A 21,064-nucleotide genomic window follows, 5' to 3' on the forward strand; every position below is an offset into this window, starting at 1 on the left:
TGGTTTATCTCAACGACTGAGTGCCCGTGTTTGATTAAAACATTAGTGATGTACGTCGGCCGTCTCCAAAGGGTCCTGCTGACGGTCTACTCTACATGTAGAGAACACTCTAGAACATGGTCGGACTGTAAAGCACCTCGTCAGCTGGAAATGGAGTATTAATGAATGTAAATGTATTAGGATAAGTGATGTATAATTCAGACATGGAAGGGTAAGGGGGGTTTAAAGGGAGGTGGGGGGGGGGTATGTGTGTATAAGATGGGGTGTGAACAGGGATTCACATGCCAGAACTGAATATTCATCGATCCGAATGAGCCATAAGTAGCTCTTTTCCTAGAATAGGGAGAGGTTATAGCCGGCAATGAAGGTAGGAAGAAGGAGAAGAGAAAATCAAAAAGACTGGAGGAAAGGGCAGTGTGAATAATTGATAAATCACCTTATTGACATTTTCTTTAGTTAATACAGTTGTAGTAAAAAAAAAAAAGAGGTCGAAAATGAAACAGACAGAAAAGAAGAGGAAAAGAAAAGAAAAGAATAAAGTAAAGTGAAGCGGTCACCTCGTGGCCCCATTTCTGATTACTGACATCGCTGAAAGCCCCAAGTGATGCCTCTGGTCTCCTATTGTGCGAGCTGAAGGACTCTTCTCAGGAGCAGCCGGAGGCCAGCAGCACAGTTTATGTTGTGGATGGATTTCTCATTGATTGGTTGTGCTGCCGTATAGCCTCAGCCTCCCAGCAGCAACAGCGGCAGCAGCAGTCATATTGGTGTTATTGAGCAGCAGTTAGATATAATCCCATTTACACATGACACAAGGCACGATTAGAACAGATTACACATAATCCCATCAGATGGAAAGGAGCTCAGCTAACGGAGCCAGTGACATTTATGTGCACACGTTTGTGTGTACGTATACTTGTATCTTTATGTTCCCATGTGGTTGCACATTTGGGGGGTGCAATATTAAGATAACAATCAATGACCTTCATTTCTCCCCTGACTGAAATACCTCATCAGTTCAAACTAATGACTGTTACCTCCTCTCTCTATCTCTGCTCACTTACTCCTCCTTCTCTCCTCCCTTACCGGACTCACTCAGTCACTCACCCACTCTGTCTCTTTATCTTGCCGTCTTTTTTTCCCGCTCTCCTCCCCTTGCCTTCTCTGTTTTTGCTCTGCTGCACTGTGGAACGGTGGAAAAAGCTTTTTATATCCCACACATCACAGCCTAGTTACAATCAATAGCATTTATGTCTGCTCGAATCAGAGGGCTTGTGGAACATGGGCACCATCCACGTGCATGTATCTGCACGCACACACTATTATTTGCCACCCACACACACACGAGCACACATCTGATCTCATCCATCTTCTCCATAACATAATTAGAATCAGCAGCTCTAAGATGACTCACGCTGCTCGAGACAGAGACTAAACTCGGCTTTGATCGGAGGGTGGGGGTCTCCACTCCACTAAGAAAATGGCAGGCTCACCCCAAAACAGAACAGATTTAAGGTGTCAAAGAAAATCAGCTCAGAGTAAATTCAGTTTCACTACACACAGTGCTCTGAGTAAATTGCAATCATCTCAGTCCATATAGACGTGTCTATGTCAAATTTGTAAAGGAGAGGAGAGGAGAATAAGAAGAGTGGAGAATGGAAGTAGTGAAGAAGCAGTAAAGGGAAAATGAAGAGATAGAATGATAAGAGGGATAAAGACTAGGGGATGATAAAGAAGAGGACAACGAGAGAAGGTGTGTAAATGTGTGTGTTTTGTCTGAGTGTGTGCATGCATGGGCAAGACTGTGTGTGAGAGAGAGCATTTGTGAGTATATGTTAGTTTATTGATTGTTAACAGGTCTGCTCTCTTTCTGTTGTCATGAGATAAGGCAGGGAAGCATTTTTCCTCCTCCTCCTCCTCTCTCACACACACACACACCCCCATACACACACACACAGTCACGCGCATACACCTGTCCGTACGTTTTAAAGTGCAATGATTGATTGCTGAGCAGCAGGGTTGACATTGAGCCCAAAGAACACGCGGCAGTAGGTCCTGCCATCCCTGATATCACCGCAGCATCTCTTGTCTTTGTACATGTACAGCTCCTGGTGTGTGTCTGCGTGTGTGTGTGCGTGCGTGCGTGTTCATCCCACCAGGAGTGTATAGAATGGGAGCTTAGAGGCCCATGTTCCTGCTGTGTCAATAAATCACCCTACTAAAATATTAACATGTGGGAGAGTGAGTCTATGTATGTGAGGGGAGGGGAGGGGGCACATGGAACAAGCTAACTTGACTGTGAGTAACAGTGACGTCACCGTGTAAACCAAGAACATGTTTGCGCTTGTTTAAAATGAGCAGTGCAGGAGAATTTCGATACTACGGCCTCTTTGAAACAGCAGCGTTAAAATCTGGTCTCCATGGACTGACGCTCAGTTTCAAAGACATTATCACATTTATTCTGCATAATCAACATAATGCGTCATCAACATAACAGTATGTGTCTGTTTATCTTGTGCTCCGCCAGGCCTCAGAATGGCTCTATGATCCTCTACAACCGTAAAAAAGTGAAGTACAGGAAAGATGGCTATTGCTGGAAGAAAAGGAAAGACGGGAAGACCACCCGAGAGGATCATATGAAGCTGAAAGTCCAGGGAGTAGAGGTGAGAGGCTGCACTGGAAAAACAAGTCGATGATCTAGTTTGCCGCTGAGTATGATTTCACTGCCAATCTTGTCCTTAAATTACTCTCCCTCACTCTGAGGAGACACACATGTAAGACAAATGACCACACAAACACACACACGCTGAAGCAACGGGCCAATTTGTGACCTGAGAGTGAGTAGTGCCCCTCTTTCTTTCCCTTCCTCTCTCTGTCTCCCTCTCTCTCTTTCTGAAGGATAAGAGTGTGTTTGGCCTCAGGCCAGGAATGATGTCAATGCCTCCTTCAGCAGAACAGAGAGGGGTATCGATCCAGTCTCAAGGCAGCGTCTGTGCATGTGTGTGTGTGTGTGTGCGCGCGTGTTTGAGTCACATCAGCCAGCTCAAAAATTGATTATTCAGCAGGAATATACCAAGAGGTGAGAGGAGCGAGCATGCGTGTGTCAGAAACAGAAAGAATGAGGTGGAAAGGAGAGCGAAGGAGAGACTGTGAGGAGGCACATGGATGTTTACCAAGGGCTCAGTAGTTTGCATTAAAGGTGAGCTGGAGACAGGCAAAAAAGACACAGACGTAAAGGGAATAATGAGATCAAGTATTCCCATCTGCACGTCTATTATTTACAACCCCGCACTCACATTGACATTCATCTCTCTTGCAATTTTCTGCAATTGTGCATGGACACACATAGCCTAATGCACACACACATATAAAGGCAAGTGTTTCTCTCCTTGGTACTTGGTCAGTAATTGTTTGTGTCACCTCTTCCCAGGACCCCTCAAGCAAGCAAGTAAGCGCTGTGTAAAGCAGGGGATGCGAATGAGCAGAGAAGCTAGATGAGCAGAGGGAGAGAAGGAGGATGGGGAGAGGCAGGAAGCATGAGAGAAAAACATAACCCTGGATGGAGAGCCTCCTCATATCGAATGGAAATATATGGAAATGCACTCTGCCTTTGGCAAAACACACTTTAGATAGAGGGCGGGCTACTTCTGAGAAGAGGCAAAATGGCGAGAAAATATAAGTGCGTGTGAGTGGGGATGAGAAAGAAAACAGGACAAGTTTTAAGTGTTGATTATATACTGTCTTGATTGTTGAGTATTTGCAATATTTTCTTTACAAACAACCACTTTATATGTGTGAATGTGTTTTTGTGTAATTGTGTGCGATTATTGATTCCACAGCATTTGAAAGAAGTGGCAGTGGTGACCTTGATAGAAGGCTTTTCTCTCATCATCCCATCCTTCCTTTGTCAAACACTCACTTCATTAGGGCCGGGTATCATATCTCAGTACAATTTTGAGTGCTGACCAAGACGTTTCCTTAGCATACAATGCCAAAAACTATTAACTAGAATCTGACTTACACCTAGCATATATCTTGTTTACCTATGCCTTCTACTCTAACCCTCCATCAAATCATAACTTTTAGAATGAATATATTGTTCCTTAAAACCAACTATTGAAAAATCATTTAGCTCTGGTATTGCTTCAACTCTGGTAAAATGCTAATATTGTGTATCCAATACTTTACACATCGACGTTTTGATTTGCAAAGCTGCACAGTATATCAATCATTATTAACAAACATTTGGTCTACACACACACACACACACACAGAATATTTTGTGCATATACAAGTATCCTGTGCTGTCTATAGTGAACCCCCTTTTTATCACCTTGTCCACGCTGATGCTCCTATTTCACTCTGTGCTTTCCTTGCCTTTTTCTCACCCTCCTAGTCCTCTTCTCTCTCACTGATTTCTCTTGTGATGCCTGTAAGCTGACAACATTGTAACTTTTTGTCAATTCCAAGTGGGTGATGTCTAGTTCTGCAGAGGCAGTAAATTTCACAATCTCTCCTGCTGTAATTGTCAACATCAGATTTATGGTATTTTAGAAAAGACATTAGGAAAAAAAAAAACACATACAGCATGTACAGCAGTTTAGTTTTAGCACCGCAATCAATACAACCTAAGTGGGTATAACCTAAGTTCTCCTCTCCTGTTCTCTCCTTTACTGTCCTCTGCTCCTTTTTTTCCTTTTTGTCTTTCTTCCTCCCTTTTTGTTTTCTTGTTAACGATGTCAATATCCTCTCCTCTACACCCCTTTCCTTTCCTTTCCTCTCCTCTCCTCTCCTCTCCTCCCCTTTCCTCTTCTTTCCTCTCCTCTCCTCTCCTCTCTCTAGTGTCTGTATGGCTGCTACGTCCACTCCTCCATCATCCCCACCTTCCATCGTAGATGCTATTGGCTGCTGCAGGTAAGCCCACCACCCTGTTCCAACTTGCCTTTGCTCACACACTTTTACTTACTTTTATCTAAAATAGGGTTTCAACAGAATTTATAGTGTGGCGGTAGCGTGTTATTAGATGTCGTTTAATGCACCATAGCTCCGTCATTTTCCCTCACAAAACAGGACAGCCAGAAATTATATAGCATGTTGCTATAGTTTTACACAAAGTCTCAGCTGTTAACTTTTCAAAATAAAACACTAAGCTAAACCATAAACCAGCAATAAAAATCCTCCTCTTCTCAAATTAATGAGGCAGACTACTGAAGATCAGAAACCTGGGCTCATAATGAAACTTTATGTTGTTTAGCTGACTGGAGTGTTCTACGCACACATTTAGAGTGCTGAAATCTATATACAATGTGCTAGACATATAGTTCTTATACAACACTATACTGTACAGAGTAGTTGCCAAAGTTGACTATAACTTCCTGAGCACAGTGTGTTATCTAACCCTTACTCGCAATACGTATGTTGAGCATCAAGGACTCAGGCTCTACTCTCTATGTGGCCCTCTCCAAGAAAACACCCTGAAGCTACAAACAACACACACAACATGCTCTCACAAACACACACACAGGCACACCCACGCGCGCGCACACACACACACACACATACACAGGTGTCTGCAGTGTATCGAAACATGTTGCTTTTCATAGAAATGTTGGACTCACTCTGCTGCTCATGTGAGAGACAACAAAGAGCAGCGGTTGTGTGGATGCTCCCACACACACAGGTCTCTCCCTCTATTGACCATGCAAGACATGGTCACCAGGACCTCATCATCTTCAGACAGGTTACATGACGAATCTTAAATATGCCCGCATACATTTACACTGCTTCTCTCTTCATCTCTGACTGTTCATTTCAAAGAAAATGTTGAATACCTACCTATGTATGATGAAAATATGGTAATGAATACATATTTATGTATCGCCAGAATTCCCTGCATAATTTGTCGCTTGAAATTTAAAAGGAACCTCCAGCCATCGCAGTAAATTGAATGTGCCCTTACCCAATATATTTTCTTTTTCAGCATGCTGCACTACTGTCTTAGATTGTTGCACTTTGAAATCATGAAGGGAAATTTGACTTGCTTTATCTGTAATGTGCCATTTTATGCTATTTACACATATTTCAGAACACATCAGTGAACATGATCATATATCAGTCTATCTGTGTTGCACAGTGTGGGGCTGTAGCAGCCCACTGTGCTATCCTCTTTTGGAGAGAAAAGTGTTCCACCTCAGCAGGTCCTCCCCCTCACCTGAGTCTGTCTACTGAATCTTTCATCAAGAGGAGCTTCTCTCTCCTTCTGACTCTCTTACCCACACACGCACACACACAGACGCACACAAACACACATACACATGCACACGAACGCACTTGTTGAATCATTCATGGGGCAGAAATTCCATAGGTCTGCTGGTGACCTACACTATAGTGAGAACTGGTCTACTGCTCGCTTCCTCTGCTATATATATATATATATATATATATATATATAGTGTGTGTGTGTGTGTGTGTGTGTGTGTGTGTGTGTGTGTGGGTGTGTGTATGTGTGTATACATTCCACACACAAACACACATGTAGACACTGCAGGTGTAGAGAGAGTGATGAGTGGGCTCAAGCTGTTAAATCTTTTATGGACAGGTGAAAGAATCTTATCTGACACGCTAAGTCTGACCTTCTCCCTGCCCTCCACTTTCTCTTTCCTTCTCCATTTTCTTTCCTCCATACCTTTTGTAAATAAACTATATTCTATTTTTCCTTTCCCTTATGTGGTAAAAACACATGAGTGAAGTAATGAATGAATGCCACGTTAATCTTTCAACATGTGTGCATGTCTATGTTGGTGTGTCCTCGTTCTCTAGAACCCAGACATTGTACTGGTGCACTACCTGAATGTACCAGCAGTGGACGATAGTGGGAAGCCATGTGGTCCTGTCCTCTGCTCCATCAACACAGATCGGAAGGAGTGGGCCAAGTGGAGCAAGGAGGAGCTCATTGGACAACTCAAACCCATGTGTGAGTTATCTCTCCGTCATCACATGCCTTCCTCCTACTCTCGAGCTCTCATGTTTCAACTCTCAAGCTTTTCCTAAACCTGGGAATATGAGTCACATTGGGTCAACAGGATACTACTTGTTACGGTATTGACAAAAAAAAAGATGTTTAAGTACCTCGCCAGGCTTCAACACTAATCTGTAGGAACCTAGTGTAGCAACACAGATAATTTATTTCACTGGCTTGTTTTTAGGTTTGGCAGCAGAATGTGTCCCAGTCTGGAGTAGTGACATCTTTCTCTTATCAAATGAGACAACAGGTGCTTACAGCAGTTGAGAGGCAATCATATGAAATTTTATCTCATAAATGAAATATCTAATCTCACCCAAACATCTCTTTGCTATGTCGATGAATGTAAAGGTAAATCATTAAGCCAAAATAGAAAAGTGGGCATGCCAAAAGATGTATAAACAGTGGCCTTATTTCTAGTAAAATTATGAAATATCTTTTCAGTCAACATACGAGAGTATCACATCACAAAGTGGTGTGAAGTGGTGGCATCATTCTTTAAATAGCCACCCTCTTAAGAGGCTTTTGGTATACCTGCCATTCAGCCAGGCTTGCTACAGATGTACACAGTGAATTCATGTTTGATGGTTGCAGCAGTCAGGGCTATGCTGCCATCTAGAGGAAGATACAACTTACAACCAGCAAAGGGATGGACAGAGGGAATGACGATGGATGTGCCTGAAATATCCAACATGTATTATTCATAAACGAGCATCAGCAAATTGATAACTTCAGAACAAACACTAACACACATGCACACACGCATCATATTTTGATTTGATTTTGGTTTTGTAGGACAAATAAGGATGGTTCCCCAAAATGAAGTGGCTTGCCGACTTAAGTATTGTCCTGATTTGTCCTCACACCACTCTGCTTTTTCATTTCAAAGCACTTGGGGTTGATCCCTGACTTGATCCCTATGTGGTCACAGGGGGTTCGACGGCATTAGGCCTCTGACACTTAAACTGATTGGTATTTTTTGTTGTCTCTGAAAGTAGAAAGTCCTAAAAATATAAACGAGGGCCTTGAATTTAAAAACTGAAAACACCTTTGGATATTTTAAATAAATTGTATATTTCCCTGTATGTATTGAAAGTTTTTGAACACTCATGAATCTGTAGCAGTCATATCAAATTATTCATGTGTTCAGTACGGTTTCTGGCCACTGGAGGCTGCTGTTACACACCGTGAAATGTATGTGAGGTAATGTTATTTTATTAAAAAGGCCTGAGAAAATCAAAGGGCAAAATATGATTACAGTATGCAATGTCTTACAGTAATTGTTGCTTTCTTTGTTTCTTGTGTCAGGTGCTGGAAGCAGCCTGCATCAAAAATGTTCCAGTGTCAAGCAGCGCATCATCTCATCCAAGCAGGAGTCAGGTGCAGCAGCAGGAGGGGGAACAACAGTCGGTGCTGGTGTAGCAGCAGGCCAGAGAGCTGAGGAAGCAGATGGTGCAGAGGTCCAGAACAGTGATGTATCAGAGGGCAAGACAGAGCCCAGTCCTGGAGGGGGCAGGAGCAGAGCAGGTGGAGGAGAAAGGAGGAATGGCAGGATAGCCAAACCCTCCTTACTCCCACAGAGCAGCATGGAAGTGTCTTCTTCTACTTCCACCCATCAGGTGGAGGTCCCTGACACCACCCAGAGCTCGCCATTGTCAATCACCAGCGACATGGCTGACAGTCCCGCTCTTGCCATTGGTTCTGGCTTATCGCAAAGTACAGCTGTGTTCATGTCTGAGGTCACCACGCTGACTGGGGATTCGGTTTACTCCTCTGGTCACACACACCTGCTGGCATCTACCCATGAGAGTACCACTGCTGGCATTCTGTTAGCTGTTTCCCCTGAAAACCAGAGGTTTGCATCGTTTCCAAGTGGGGTAGGCTTAGGGGAGGGAGGAGAGTTGGTTCTATCTAGCTCTTTAGATTCTGGTGGAGGAGTTAGCCTTCCTGAGACCACCATGACCTTTGATCCTGATTGCTTCCTCAATAATCCCAAGCAAGGCCAAACATATGGAGGAGGTGGAGGGAAGACTGAGGGGTGTAACGGTGATGATGGAGGACTCCGCTGCTCCTCCAACGGCTTTGTCTACAACCCAGCTCTTGTCAACAACATCAAGACAGAACCTACACCCCTGGAACAGCCACTGGCCGCTCAGAGTAGCTATGTGGGTGAAGGAGCTGGCCTGAGCCCCAGCACCACCCTGGAGCAGATGGACTTCAGTGCTGTCATGTCATCAGCTTGTGTCCCGAGTCTGACCCAGCCTACACACCACCCTTCTCCCAGCCTCTTTCTCCAGGCCTCCCCCCAGAATAGCCAGCCCTCGCAGCTGCAGACGAATGGTACTGAGGCAACCCAGGAATCTGGCGAGGCCCAGGCTTATATAGGCCTACCCACGGTGCCAACAGACTCTCCAGTCACCAATGGAGACCCGCATACACGCCTCCACCAAGCCAGCACAGACCAGCAGGCCCTGTGTGCAAGAAATGGACAAGGGGTACCAGTGGGCTCTTTTCCACTGACACCACAGGACACTACCGTCAACCAGTCAGTCAGCAGGGCACATCAAGAGGTTGGCGGCTTAGACAAACCTCCTGAGAATGGGAATCCTCATGAGGCTTATGCGAGTGCTGACTCTGAACATTACCTCCAGCCAACAGACGACAATGGAGGAGGAGAGGAAGGTAGAGGGGGTGGTGCAGGTGGAGGAGGGGAAAATGAGATTCTCTGTAATGGCGTAAGCTTGTCAGGGGCCAACAGTTCAGTGGTGGCCAGTCCTCAGTCAATGGCCACTGGAGCAAACATTGAGGGGACGCTCTACAGCTCTCCACTTCCTCAGCAAGGTGGGGGGGTGACAGCTACAACAGCTGGGGCAGGAGGTGCAGCCATCAGTCTGGAAGGCTTTGAGGCTTCATTTGGGAGCCAGTTCTCTGATCTCATCAATGATTTCATCTCAGTTGAGGGGTCTGGGGGTGGGGTGGGTGCAGCGGTAACTGGGGTTCTGATGCCCCAGGAGGGGGCAGCAGGGGAAGAGCAGGGCACAGGAGCGGGCCACCTGCAGGGCTCTGAAGTGGAGCAGGGAGCGCTGGGACTGCTCCAAGAGACTGGGAGGCTGTTTGGTGTGACAGACTACTCACCAGAGTGGTCTTATCCAGAGGTTAGTATACGCAGCTTGATTGTCATTATTTATTCATCATTGTTCCCTTCAGTACAATTAGTCATTGCACCACATGATTGACGGTGGCTTGTAGTGATGTTAAACACTCAAATCAAGCTCAGCACAATTTGTACTGCGAGCTTGGTTGTGTGGTCATGAAGGAGTCCAAATATTTCAAACTGGCTGGGTTTTAGTGAAACTGCAGTATTTCATTGATTCTCCTGCGTGGCCTCATGAATTCATGTACCACTTCTAATATCTCAGAATAATGATGAAATGTATGTAAACGTAGAAACCTACTGCTGTCGTGTCAAATTAACTGTTTTGTTGAAAAAAAATACAAAAACATTGTTCAGACTTCATTTTCAGAATGATACCGGGCTGCAAATGAAAAAATAAATAAATAAATAAACTTTTTGCTGTTGCATTTTCTAAGTCAATGATTATTTGCTGGGACAGTAACTTCTTTATGTATTGTAATATTTTCGGCTACGCTGCAGTGTGTGATTCAAACTGTTCAAACTACTGTTCTGTTTGGATGTGAGGAGAAGCACAGCCTCTAGGGGATGCTAATAGTCCTTTTAAACTTGTGGATTTGTCATTAACAATCCAGAAGCTCCTTTGTAAATGAAGCCAGTTGCACCATCCATCAGTTTACATTATATAACATATATATATATAATTAGATCTCTGTGTCTCTGCAGTATGTATTACTTGCACTTGGAATTTTGACAGAGATATCTAGCGTACAGACACACACAGACACCTTACATAAGTGTGTTATCCTTTTATGACTTTGTAGTATTCATTCATTGATGTGTCTCATTGTCACTGTCTGTTGTTTCCCCTTTTTTCAGCTATGAATAAACCTATAATCAGCAGTTGCTTCTAGCAGATAAAGAACTTACATGGTGTGAGATTAAGGCCTCCGTTGGTTTGTGTGCCACAGGGTGGAGTGAAGGTGCTGATCACAGGTCCGTGGTTGGAGTCGAGCAGTGAGTACAGCTGTCTCTTCGACCACATCAGTGTCCCTGCCGCCCTCATCCAGCCCGGGGTGCTGCGCTGCTACTGTCCAGGTAACACACCTGTGGATGCACACGACACACACAGGTTGTTATTTTAAAATGTAAACCTCACCATAGCCCCCTTTTTTTTCAGTACAGAAGTAATCTAACAATGTCGTCTACGCTTCCATATCAGGAGATGCAGTCTCTTTTATAGAGAAGATAAGAACAATATAAAAATAACTTTCTGAGGTGACGCTGTGCTCAGAGTTCTGCTTAGAAATATTTTTAGTGTGGTATAGTATTACTCTACTCTCCTACAAAGTGAGATCAGAGGGAAACTGCATATAATTACCTGAAATGATTTTTTTCTTTATTTTCACCAAGAGATTTATACAGTCTACATGCAATCACTGTTACTTATTCCTTTCTGAACTTCTGTCTGTTTCCAGCCCATGACACAGGACTGGTGATGCTGCAGGTGGCTATGGGTGGTGAGGTCATCTCTTCCTCTGTGGTGTTTGAATACAAAGCCCGTGACCTTCCTGCCCTGCCGTCCTCTCAGCATGACTGGCTGTCCCTGGATGGTGAGAGCAGTTACGTTTGTGTTTTGATCAGACAACAGTGTATGATTACAATCATCATATTTTCATGTGAATTTTACTCAATAAAAAAAAAAATATATAACATTTATAAGTAACTCCATCTTTGTGTGAACACGGAATATAAACCTGAAATTGTCATAAAAAAAAATATGCATTGTTATTGGTTGTTATATCCCTTTCCCTCTTTATATCCAGTCCTCCATCATTTTTTGATTAGTTGAAACTGTGAGGAAACCTGTTGATGTGTGTGTTGTTGCTTTGCTGTTTTTCCAGATTCTCACTTCATGTTGTGATGTGTTTTGTCTGCATGTGCAGATGTACTGATGTGCCCTTTGGCTTATTCCACTGCGTCTGCAAGCAGTATTTGTTTATATTGTCAAACTCTGCCAGCATACAAAGTAATTCAAGAAGGAATCTAGTCTCTTAAACTGTTTGGATTCCTGTGCTTTAAGGGTGTGAGCATATACATTTAGAAAGGCTTTTGGCTTGGACTTAGATTCATTTAGGGGACATCCATTTATTATAGGGTCCATGATGAGTGTTTGCATGTGGGGAAGTTAATTATAGTAGATGTGTGAATGAATCAAGTTAAAACTAAGACAGAGGACAGTAAAGTATGATCTGGGGGATTATCTGAAAATGTCAGCACAGCTCCAGGAAGGTTAGCGTATGCGTTCAAATATATCTTCCTGATGCAACTGCGGCTCGGAAACACACGGGTCTCCTCGGCGAGGCATGTCCTGGGTTTCTGTGTTCGCCCCCGTCTCTGCGTTGCGCAATGCGGCAATGCGGCTCTACAGTCACAGCAGGCTGGCTGTTTGCTGGAATGAAGCGCAAGGGCATCGTGGCACAATCGCGGTCCATTTGACAGTCACCATGTTTGGCACCGCCGGCAGTGTGCAGCGCAACCTCGTAGACACTATATATAGACTTTGACTTTCAGCGAAAATAGCGAGACTTTGATTCGCACTGCTCATTTGTCGCTCCTTTGTTTGGACTCAAATGAAGACTCAAGCGCACCGTATTTGACAAAACAGAGAATATTTGAATCAAATATGAATCAGGAGACGAGTTTGTCGCATGCCATTGCTCCAATTTAGCTTTGCTGCCTGTCTGTTGTACAGATGACGACCGAGCCTCCTGCAGCTCAAAGTCTGGCGGGTGGATTTGAAGCGCTGCTCTCCCAGACACAACGTGGAGACGCTCTCTCTCTCTCTCTCTCTCTCTCTCTCTCTCTCTCTCTCTCTCTCGCTCTCTATCTCTCTAGCTCTGTTTCTCTCTCTCTTTCTCCGCACTTAATTGTGTTTTGCACGGATGGAGTAGCAATGTGTGAGTCGCACACTTCAAACTACTAACGGGGTTGAGCAGAAGCGGGAACAGGAACAAAGAGAGCAGCAGATAGAGAGACTCGCAGTTTGGGTTCGTAGCTATTTGATTTTAAACCGATGGTAACTTCACATGGCGCTCTTGCGTCAACTGTTGTCTGCAGTTTTATTTGTCGTGTTGCTGTAGATGGATACAAATGTGTTTAAGTCATAGTTGTTGAGCTTGGGTTACTCTTGCTTGCCACGTTTCTGTGTAAATATTTGTGATACATGCTTTGCTGAGGCAGCCGATATGAAACAAAGAGACAGGGAAATGCCACAAGTCATCACGTTGCTTGTGCATGTCAGTTAACTGAAGTGGAAAACAGTGGAGCCTTCATGGTTTTTGTTGCAGACCTGGTGATTGAGCTTGTTTACATTTTCTTAGACTGGATTGTTCAGTTTCAGCAGCTCCAGGAGTGGACAGTGAACTCAGTAACAACAACTGAAGGGAGCCTATAGGCCCAGATAATAACAAGACACGTTGAGACATGCGGGATGATGTAATGTTGTGGATGTATTTACAGCTGAACTAGCTACTCTGGATTGATCATTTGTCTAGTGATTGTGTTTTGTTTGACCAATAATTTCCAGTTAACTGTGAATAACTAAATAATTTGAAATAAATGTAGATGGAACTATTGATCTGAATCAAAGAAAACAGTAAAACAGAAGAGTCAGTATGAAGTACTTAACCACAGGTTGCAATTAAATAAATTATTGTTACCTTTGCAAACTTACAATCACAAGTTTGTTTTGCTACTTGTTGTTTAAAAATATTGGTTTGAAATGCATCGCTTGGCATGAAGAAACTTTAAAACAATAGAAAAGAGTTGGTCAGTAAATCCAGAATAAATGTATAAACAAACAAAAGCTGAATTTATGTATGCTGCTACTTAAAATAATCATTAAAGTTGCATTTCAATTGAGTGTTAAGTACATAAATATATGCATTCTTTTAATAATGTTATTATCAAATATCAAATAAAGGAATCGATGTAATAGTAATTTCATTTTTAATTTTCCACTGTTCAGCTGTCCCTTCTCATAAGGCTCCATATTTTTCTTCACACGTGCCCAGCAGCCTTTAGATGGCAGGTCAATAAATGAATTGTGAAAAGACCTAAAGATCCAAAGTTAAGAACTAATTTCTTACTTAATAATGGTAACTAAACGACATGTTCATCCGTATTGAATGGCTTCATTTTAATGCTGACTTTCTACTGATATAGTAATCTATTATTAATTGACTTATGTAGACATAACACTGTGGCAGATGGCAACTCCTGTTGTATCAACATGTGTGTGTTTATGTGTGACCAGAAATCTTTTTTTACCTTTCCTGATTGTGTGTTTACGGGTGTTTGCATATTAATATGTTGTGTTTGCATTAGTAATATCAGAACACATTTGCTTCTTATGTGTTTGGCGGCTGAAATAGTGGAGTGTTTTGCTCTGTAGTCAGCTGAGCTGTTCTGGGAAACTCCCCCTCTGATTGGCAGTGTGGAAGGGGAGGAGCCTTAGCCTCTGTGTCACTGTCATGGCTCCACCCTTTCTCCTCAGTCTGCCTGCTGCAGACAGCAGAAAGAAAAATAGGAGTGAAATGAGAGGAGAGAAAAATAGAGAGACTGAGTGAGAGAGCAGCAGGTGGGATGACATAATGTGCACTGCAGCAAAACTGCAGCAGCACTGAAACAAAGGGTCACAATCACATACAGCCATGCCACAGAGGTATATTTACGTGTGTCATTAGATGTGTATTCTCATACACACATTCACAAGCACACACACTTTACGCTTTTCCTTACTTGCCCACTGTGTTAGTAAGCTGTTTTATTGGATTTCAGCCCTGATTAGGGCTCCAGTCTAGAGCTGCTTGCATGAGCTTCCCTTTTTAAGCCTCTCTAAGTAGGATTTACTGAAACACAATGCTGATTGGCTTAAATGCAGCTAACAACTAGCCAGCGCCTCCAGCTTTACATTTCCCACCTTCATTTCTGTAGATACCCAGTTCAGGATGTCCATCTTGGAGCGTCTGGAGCAGATGGAACAGAGGATGGCTGAAATAACCAATCAGAACCCCAGCTCTGAAGCCATGGCAACCAAGGGGGGAGGAGTGGAGGGAGGAGGAGCAACTGATCAGCAGTCTCAAGTAAGGCAGTGATTCTGTTCGGGGGAAATTTTCCTTTACAGCAATATGATGTGAAAGCTTACCATCAGCACAGTTAAACAACATGAAACAAAAAAAAACATTAATTATCATAAGTTATTTTATTTTATTTTTTCAAAAAAGGCTGGCAGTTATACTTTCTGAAAGGCAGTATTTGTTGCAGGGCTGTTGTTCAGGATGTTTTTTTTTGTTGTTCATATTGCAAATGTGTTGCAAGAGATCAAAGGCTCTGTGACATTTCTGAAAATTCAACATTTTCTCGGTATAGCTAAAGGTTTACATGATAGTCCTTGTCTTCTAGATCTCTCCTGATCAGGGTTCATTCGAAGGTCGTGTGGTGGTTGTGTGTGAGAAAATGATGTCTCAGCCTTGCTGGGCTTCTTCCAATCAGCTCGTCCACAGTAAGAACTCCAGGGGAATGACCTTACTACATCTGGCTGCAGCTCAGGGCTATGCAGGGCTCATTCAGACACTCATTCGCTGGCGGTGAGTTAGACATAAATATGACACACCAATGTGAAGACACAGACTGTGCCAGAATTTCACTTTTGTGCTCTTCCTCTACAGTACAAAGCATGCCGACAGTATTGACCTCGAGCTGGAGGTGGATCCTCTCAATGTAGACCACTTCTCCTGCACTCCACTGGTGAGTAATCAATACTTTCACATAGATGTGTCTTTATGTCCATTTGTGGGAGTGTAACATTTGTTTTCTTTTGCCCTCCACAGATGTGGGCATGTGCTCTTGGCCATACTGAGGCAGCATTGGTGCTTTACCAGTGGGACCCAAGAGCCCTAGCTATTCCTGACTCACTAGGGCGCTTGCCGCTGAACATAGCCCGATCCCGAGGCCACACTCGATTGGCTGAGCTCTTAGAGCAGCTGCAACAGAGTCCTCAAACTCAGGGCCAGCCTTTGGACACCTGGATGGACAGATGGAGAGGGGAGTCACCGAACAGCGGAATAAGCAACAGCCCAACACCTAACCCAAATTCAGGTTAAAGGCGTTCTATTTTGTGTTGATTGAGTTCACCCAAATCACAAAGGAGTTTCTCACTTGCCCTCAGGGTTTGTAACCAGGCAGATAGATTTAGCTGAATTCATTTTAATTTTTGACTGATTATTGTGCCTCCAATGATTGTTATCTTAATTTAGCATAAAGACTGGTAATTATGTTAAGGTAACGTTAAATAGCCAGGCTTGGTAAGAATCAGTATTTAAACTCAATGTTAGACTTGCACCTATTTAACATTATATTTTCTCTCCAGAGCTGCGAAGGACCAGGGCAGACAGCCAACCAGACAACCAGAACCAGAGCTGGAGCCAAACTGGACATAGAGCCTCACAGGGAACCCAGGGAGAACAGGGAGGCCCACCCCCAGCCAAGAGACTCAAACCCAGCCCCGACACCCAGCAACAACTAGCTAACTCGAGCCCTAGCTCCAACAGCCTCACCTCTTCTAATCCTCAAAGTTCTGTCCTCCCCAAGACCCTACAAACTCAACCCTCCAGCGTCAGCTGTCAGAATACATCTCTTCCCAGCTCCAGCCCTAGTCGGCCTCAGCTCCCCAGTGCCCAATTCTCCCACCTGCAGGCCAGGATAGGGGGGTCTGGAGGGGGCACCAGGTGGAGTCTGAGACAGACTCTGGGGCAGCGAAGCCTAGCCAGGAGGATTCTAGGGAAAGAACGATTGGCCATTCATCTGCGCCAAAGTGTGCTGTCTGACAGGGGAGAGGAGACTGAACTGCTGACCTATCAGGATAACACAGAAGACTTGCAGGTACGGGCACAGATTCTCAGGTTCAGTTTTGCTCTTATTCTCTTCCCAGGAAATCATATATTTTGTATGAACTGAAGACATACTGTAGCTAAGGATGGAATTAATTACAGAACTCAAACACATATGAAGTGGCACTGATAATGCAAAGATTAAAGTTTACATTTTAGTTTAAATGGCAATGAGTGTTATTAATATACACCGGTGGTGCTTGCTTTATATGTGTTGCAGATGGATATTACAATGCTAGCTGATCACATCATGGAGGCTTCATCTGCTAGGGTTAAGCAGGAAGCTATGGAAACTGAAATAGACTCCGGGAAAGTGGGGATCAGCAGTGATGTCAGGTTACTGTCTGGTTATCTTGGTGAAGTTGAAAGGTCAGTCAAAGAATTTAATGACATGATTTTAACTCAGCTCATTTAATTACCTAAATCTTTTTTACTCTTTTTGGTCTCCTTTCTAATTTATCTTCAGGTTTCTGAAGTCCAAGCCCCGGACTCCTAGCCCCAAACCAAACTCTCTCTCAGGGCCAGAGGATCCGCAGAGTCCTCAGGCTAAACCAGCCCCACCCTCCCCACTAGAGTGGAGCTCCTTCCTCTGCGCAGCTATGAAAGAGGAGAGGTTGAAAACAGACTCCTCCTGTTTAGCCATGACTGAGGCAGAGCAGGGAGAGCTGTATGAGACCATCAGACTAGCTCTGCACTCCCTCAGAAAACATAAGGCAAGCATGAGCTCCAGTCCTCCTTTCTTCCTTTATGTTGTTTCCTTGCATTATCCACAATAAGTTGAAGAAGCCCATTTTGACCACAAATCATTTTACATATACTATACAACATTATGAAAAACTCTTACTGTTGCACACTCCAGGGTCCCATTCAGGAACAACGCAAAGAGATTGCAGCAGTGATTCAACGCTGTTATAAGAGATATAAGCAGGTAAGAGTTAACAATATACAGCTGGGATGAACCCAAACAGCCCTAGAGTTCAGTATTGAAGATAAAGACAGGGATAACATACTGCATGTGTTTCATTCAGAAATGTTGCCTAAAGTGATAAGACAATTGAATCTTTATTGATTCTCTGTGATATGAGCTACAGTCTATTTTGTGAATGACCTGTTGATTTCAGTTCACTGAAATACACCGACTTATACACTTAAGCTGGTTATACACATTGTGTACTACTGTTCTTTCTTGTAATGGCATTAACCTCTCTTTCTAAGAGCTGTAATCTATAGTCATTTAGCTTAAGGTAACCATGTCATCCATGTGCTTCTATAGTACTAGGAGACATCAAAGTTGTTACAACCATAAATTCTGTTTGTTGCAGAAAGTTTTATTCACACAAGAGTCCATTTTATCCTGCTTTAGACAGCTGAACCTGATTTATATGGATTATGGACATTAACTATGAATTGTGTTATCTTTTGGGCTGCAATGAGTCTGAGTCTGTAATAATATTAAATTGTTGAAAGACTTCTATAACCACAGATTCAGTATTACATCCCGTGTGAGAGGGATTTAAGCCGCTACTGTCTTCTTTCTCAGTATGCACTTTATAAGAGGATGACCCTGGCAGCCATCCTGATCCAGAGTCGTTTCCGGAGTTTCCACGAACAGAGGAAGTTCCAGCAGAGTCGTAGAGCAGCGGTCCTCATCCAGCAATACTATCGCTCCTACAGACACTCCCTCAGGTACTTCACACACACACACACACACACACACACAGATTAATTATGTTACAAACATATATTATACTCTTGCTTTTGCTTACAGCAGCCTCCTGACTAAAAAACAGAATCAGGCTGCTCGCAAGATCCTGAGGTTCCTGCTCCGATGCCGCCACAGGTGAGGAATAAAACTCTGACGCACCCTAAAACATAGCTGCACACACATCTAAGGAAACACTTATGTACATGTCACACACACACAACCCACTGCCACACATGCACACACTTCAGTGGTGCTAATAGTTGGTGTTGTTTTACTGTTGCTGTGAAGCCCCTTGATGGACCATAGGCCTCTGAAACGGGTGAGTCTTCTCTCACTGTCTTCTCTCTCTCTCTCTCTCTTTCTCTCTCTCTCTCCCTCTGTCCCAATGGCTGATGCCTGTTTTGCATGTCGGCAGAGGGAGGGAGAGAGGAGATCCTGGATTATCATCCTTCCCTCTCGCTCTCTCTCTCTCTCTCTCTCTTCTTCCCACCTATCTCCTTGTCTCTCTGTCTCCTTCCGAGGACTGCTGAATGATGTCAGTACTTGTGCATGACTGACAAATAGATAGAGGAGCAAAACTTGCATATGATTTTCTAAAGGGGCATGTTCTGACTGTCATCACAGGAACTTTAAGTGTCTTGCTTGGCCTGCCTTTCTCTTTTTTTGTGCCTTGTTGGGTGGGGAGGGTAAGATGGATAGAGTGCGCGTGTGCTGGATGTTAGTTGCAAGGGGTTTGTTTAGTAACTTTATTATGGCCTTTGGATTTATAAATAGAAGAAAAATTTCATAGACATGCAGTTATATACACACAAATTCCCATAAATCTCTCTCTGAGTCGCTCTCTCTAAACTGTATTTGGTCTTCTACAGGGTCAGAGAGCAGAGAAAGGCCAGGGGTCCTGAGAGCCCACCGTCAGGCCCCGCACACAGCCCCCTCAGCCTGTGAGCAATCTATACACCCTCTCCTCTCCATCTTCTCCTTTTTCTTTCTCCCCTCTTCCATTTTCCCCAAACTCCCTCCCCTTTCCATTTGCCAACTCCTCCTCCTGGCCTCTCCTTCCCCCCTCTCCCATCTTCTCTCTCACCCTCTCTTCCCTCTTGTCTCAAGAGGGAGAAAACTCTTCCCAGACAGACTGAGGACAGGATAGGTGTCCATCATGGCAGCTCAGACAGACAGACTGCTGGGCAGAGCCCAGGGACCTGGCTCTGCCCACAGCACTGATCCTCCTCCACAGTTTCACTGGGAGGCCATCACATTAACCTCATGGCATTCTTTGCACTCTTCATGGGTATGTTTCTTTGCAAGAGCAAGTCGACGAGTCAAACTTGAGAAATCGAGGAAGCGCCTGGCGACGACATCCTGCTGTTTAGGTCAGCGGCTGGATGTGATGAAAGGCTCCTGTGATGAACAGCTGGCTCAAGAGAAAGGCTACTTTCACATGCAGAAAATACACAAAACCTGTTGGGTTTTATATCCAAACAGAGATCCATGAAAGAATAAGAAAACATAAACCAAAAAACTCACTTCTATGTTGCATTTGCATGCAAGATTTTTTTCACGTATTCCTCCTCTCCATCATCCTGAAGAGCTACAGTGGCAAATCATTCTGCTGATTCAGTATATCACAACATCACCAACCAATATGACTCACAGGCTTACAAACCTATTAATCAGTCACCCAATCAAAAGGGGAGGAACTGCACTTGAATGTAAGAGGGGCTTTGTTAGATAAAGGGATGGGGTCTGAATAACGATGTCTTAATTTGTTACATGGACTTTGTATGGAGTCGTTCTCAGAGGCAGCATTTTGCTCGCCTGATGTGGTGTGTCCGTGTTTGTTCAATTCAATGCATGTGTTTGAGCTACGAGCTCCTGCATGCTTGCCAAACTGCTTTAGTGTTGTTTCTTTTGTATTTCTATGTGTAATTGTGTCTCACTTACGTCCTCATCAACTTATCCTTGCCCTGTGTAATGTGAACTGTGTAAGGACAAATAACTTATTTTGGGTGCTTTTTTTTTTAATTTTATTTATTTAAGGGTCTGATTATTTATTTAATTGGCTCAAGGATGGTTTAGCTTGAGACTGCTTTTTTCCCCCGTGTGATAAACTATGACATGTTCCAATGGTTAAATGTCTCTGTTAGTTTGTTCTTTGCGTGAACCTCTAAATCCTATCTGTGGTTTTGAGGAGAGAGTCACATACCATTGCCTTGACTTCTTCTTGACTCTGAGAGGTCTCTATGCTTGCTCTGTAC

At 43.7% G+C, this 21,064-nt stretch overlaps 1 protein-coding gene across 1 annotated transcript in view; it reads left to right on the forward strand.

The window, feature by feature from the left end:
* LOC311487271 (calmodulin-binding transcription activator 1-like) overlaps positions 1–20,022 on the forward strand; it is a gene marked incomplete at its 5' end in the record, with an annotated part of 44,434 nt that extends 24,412 nt beyond the window's left edge. The window contains 17 exons of the mRNA XM_084543476.1: positions 2,525–2,660; positions 4,840–4,911; positions 6,817–6,970; positions 8,327–10,173; positions 11,123–11,249; positions 11,630–11,764; positions 15,150–15,298; positions 15,618–15,802; positions 15,884–15,962; positions 16,046–16,313; positions 16,585–17,096; positions 17,325–17,473; positions 17,571–17,817; positions 17,964–18,032; positions 18,645–18,790; positions 18,873–18,944; positions 19,679–20,022. Of these exons, the coding sequence (XP_084399602.1) occupies positions 2,525–2,660; positions 4,840–4,911; positions 6,817–6,970; positions 8,327–10,173; positions 11,123–11,249; positions 11,630–11,764; positions 15,150–15,298; positions 15,618–15,802; positions 15,884–15,962; positions 16,046–16,313; positions 16,585–17,096; positions 17,325–17,473; positions 17,571–17,817; positions 17,964–18,032; positions 18,645–18,790; positions 18,873–18,944; positions 19,679–19,754 (4,423 nt within the window). The 3' untranslated portion in view covers positions 19,755–20,022. The remainder of the gene's footprint in view (positions 1–2,524; positions 2,661–4,839; positions 4,912–6,816; positions 6,971–8,326; positions 10,174–11,122; positions 11,250–11,629; positions 11,765–15,149; positions 15,299–15,617; positions 15,803–15,883; positions 15,963–16,045; positions 16,314–16,584; positions 17,097–17,324; positions 17,474–17,570; positions 17,818–17,963; positions 18,033–18,644; positions 18,791–18,872; positions 18,945–19,678) is intronic.
* Positions 20,023–21,064: the final 1,042 nt, after the last annotated feature.

Source organism: Chelon labrosus (genome assembly GCF_963514085.1).
Source record: "Chelon labrosus genome assembly, chromosome: 4".
Taxonomy (NCBI): Eukaryota; Metazoa; Chordata; class Actinopteri; order Mugiliformes; family Mugilidae; genus Chelon; species Chelon labrosus.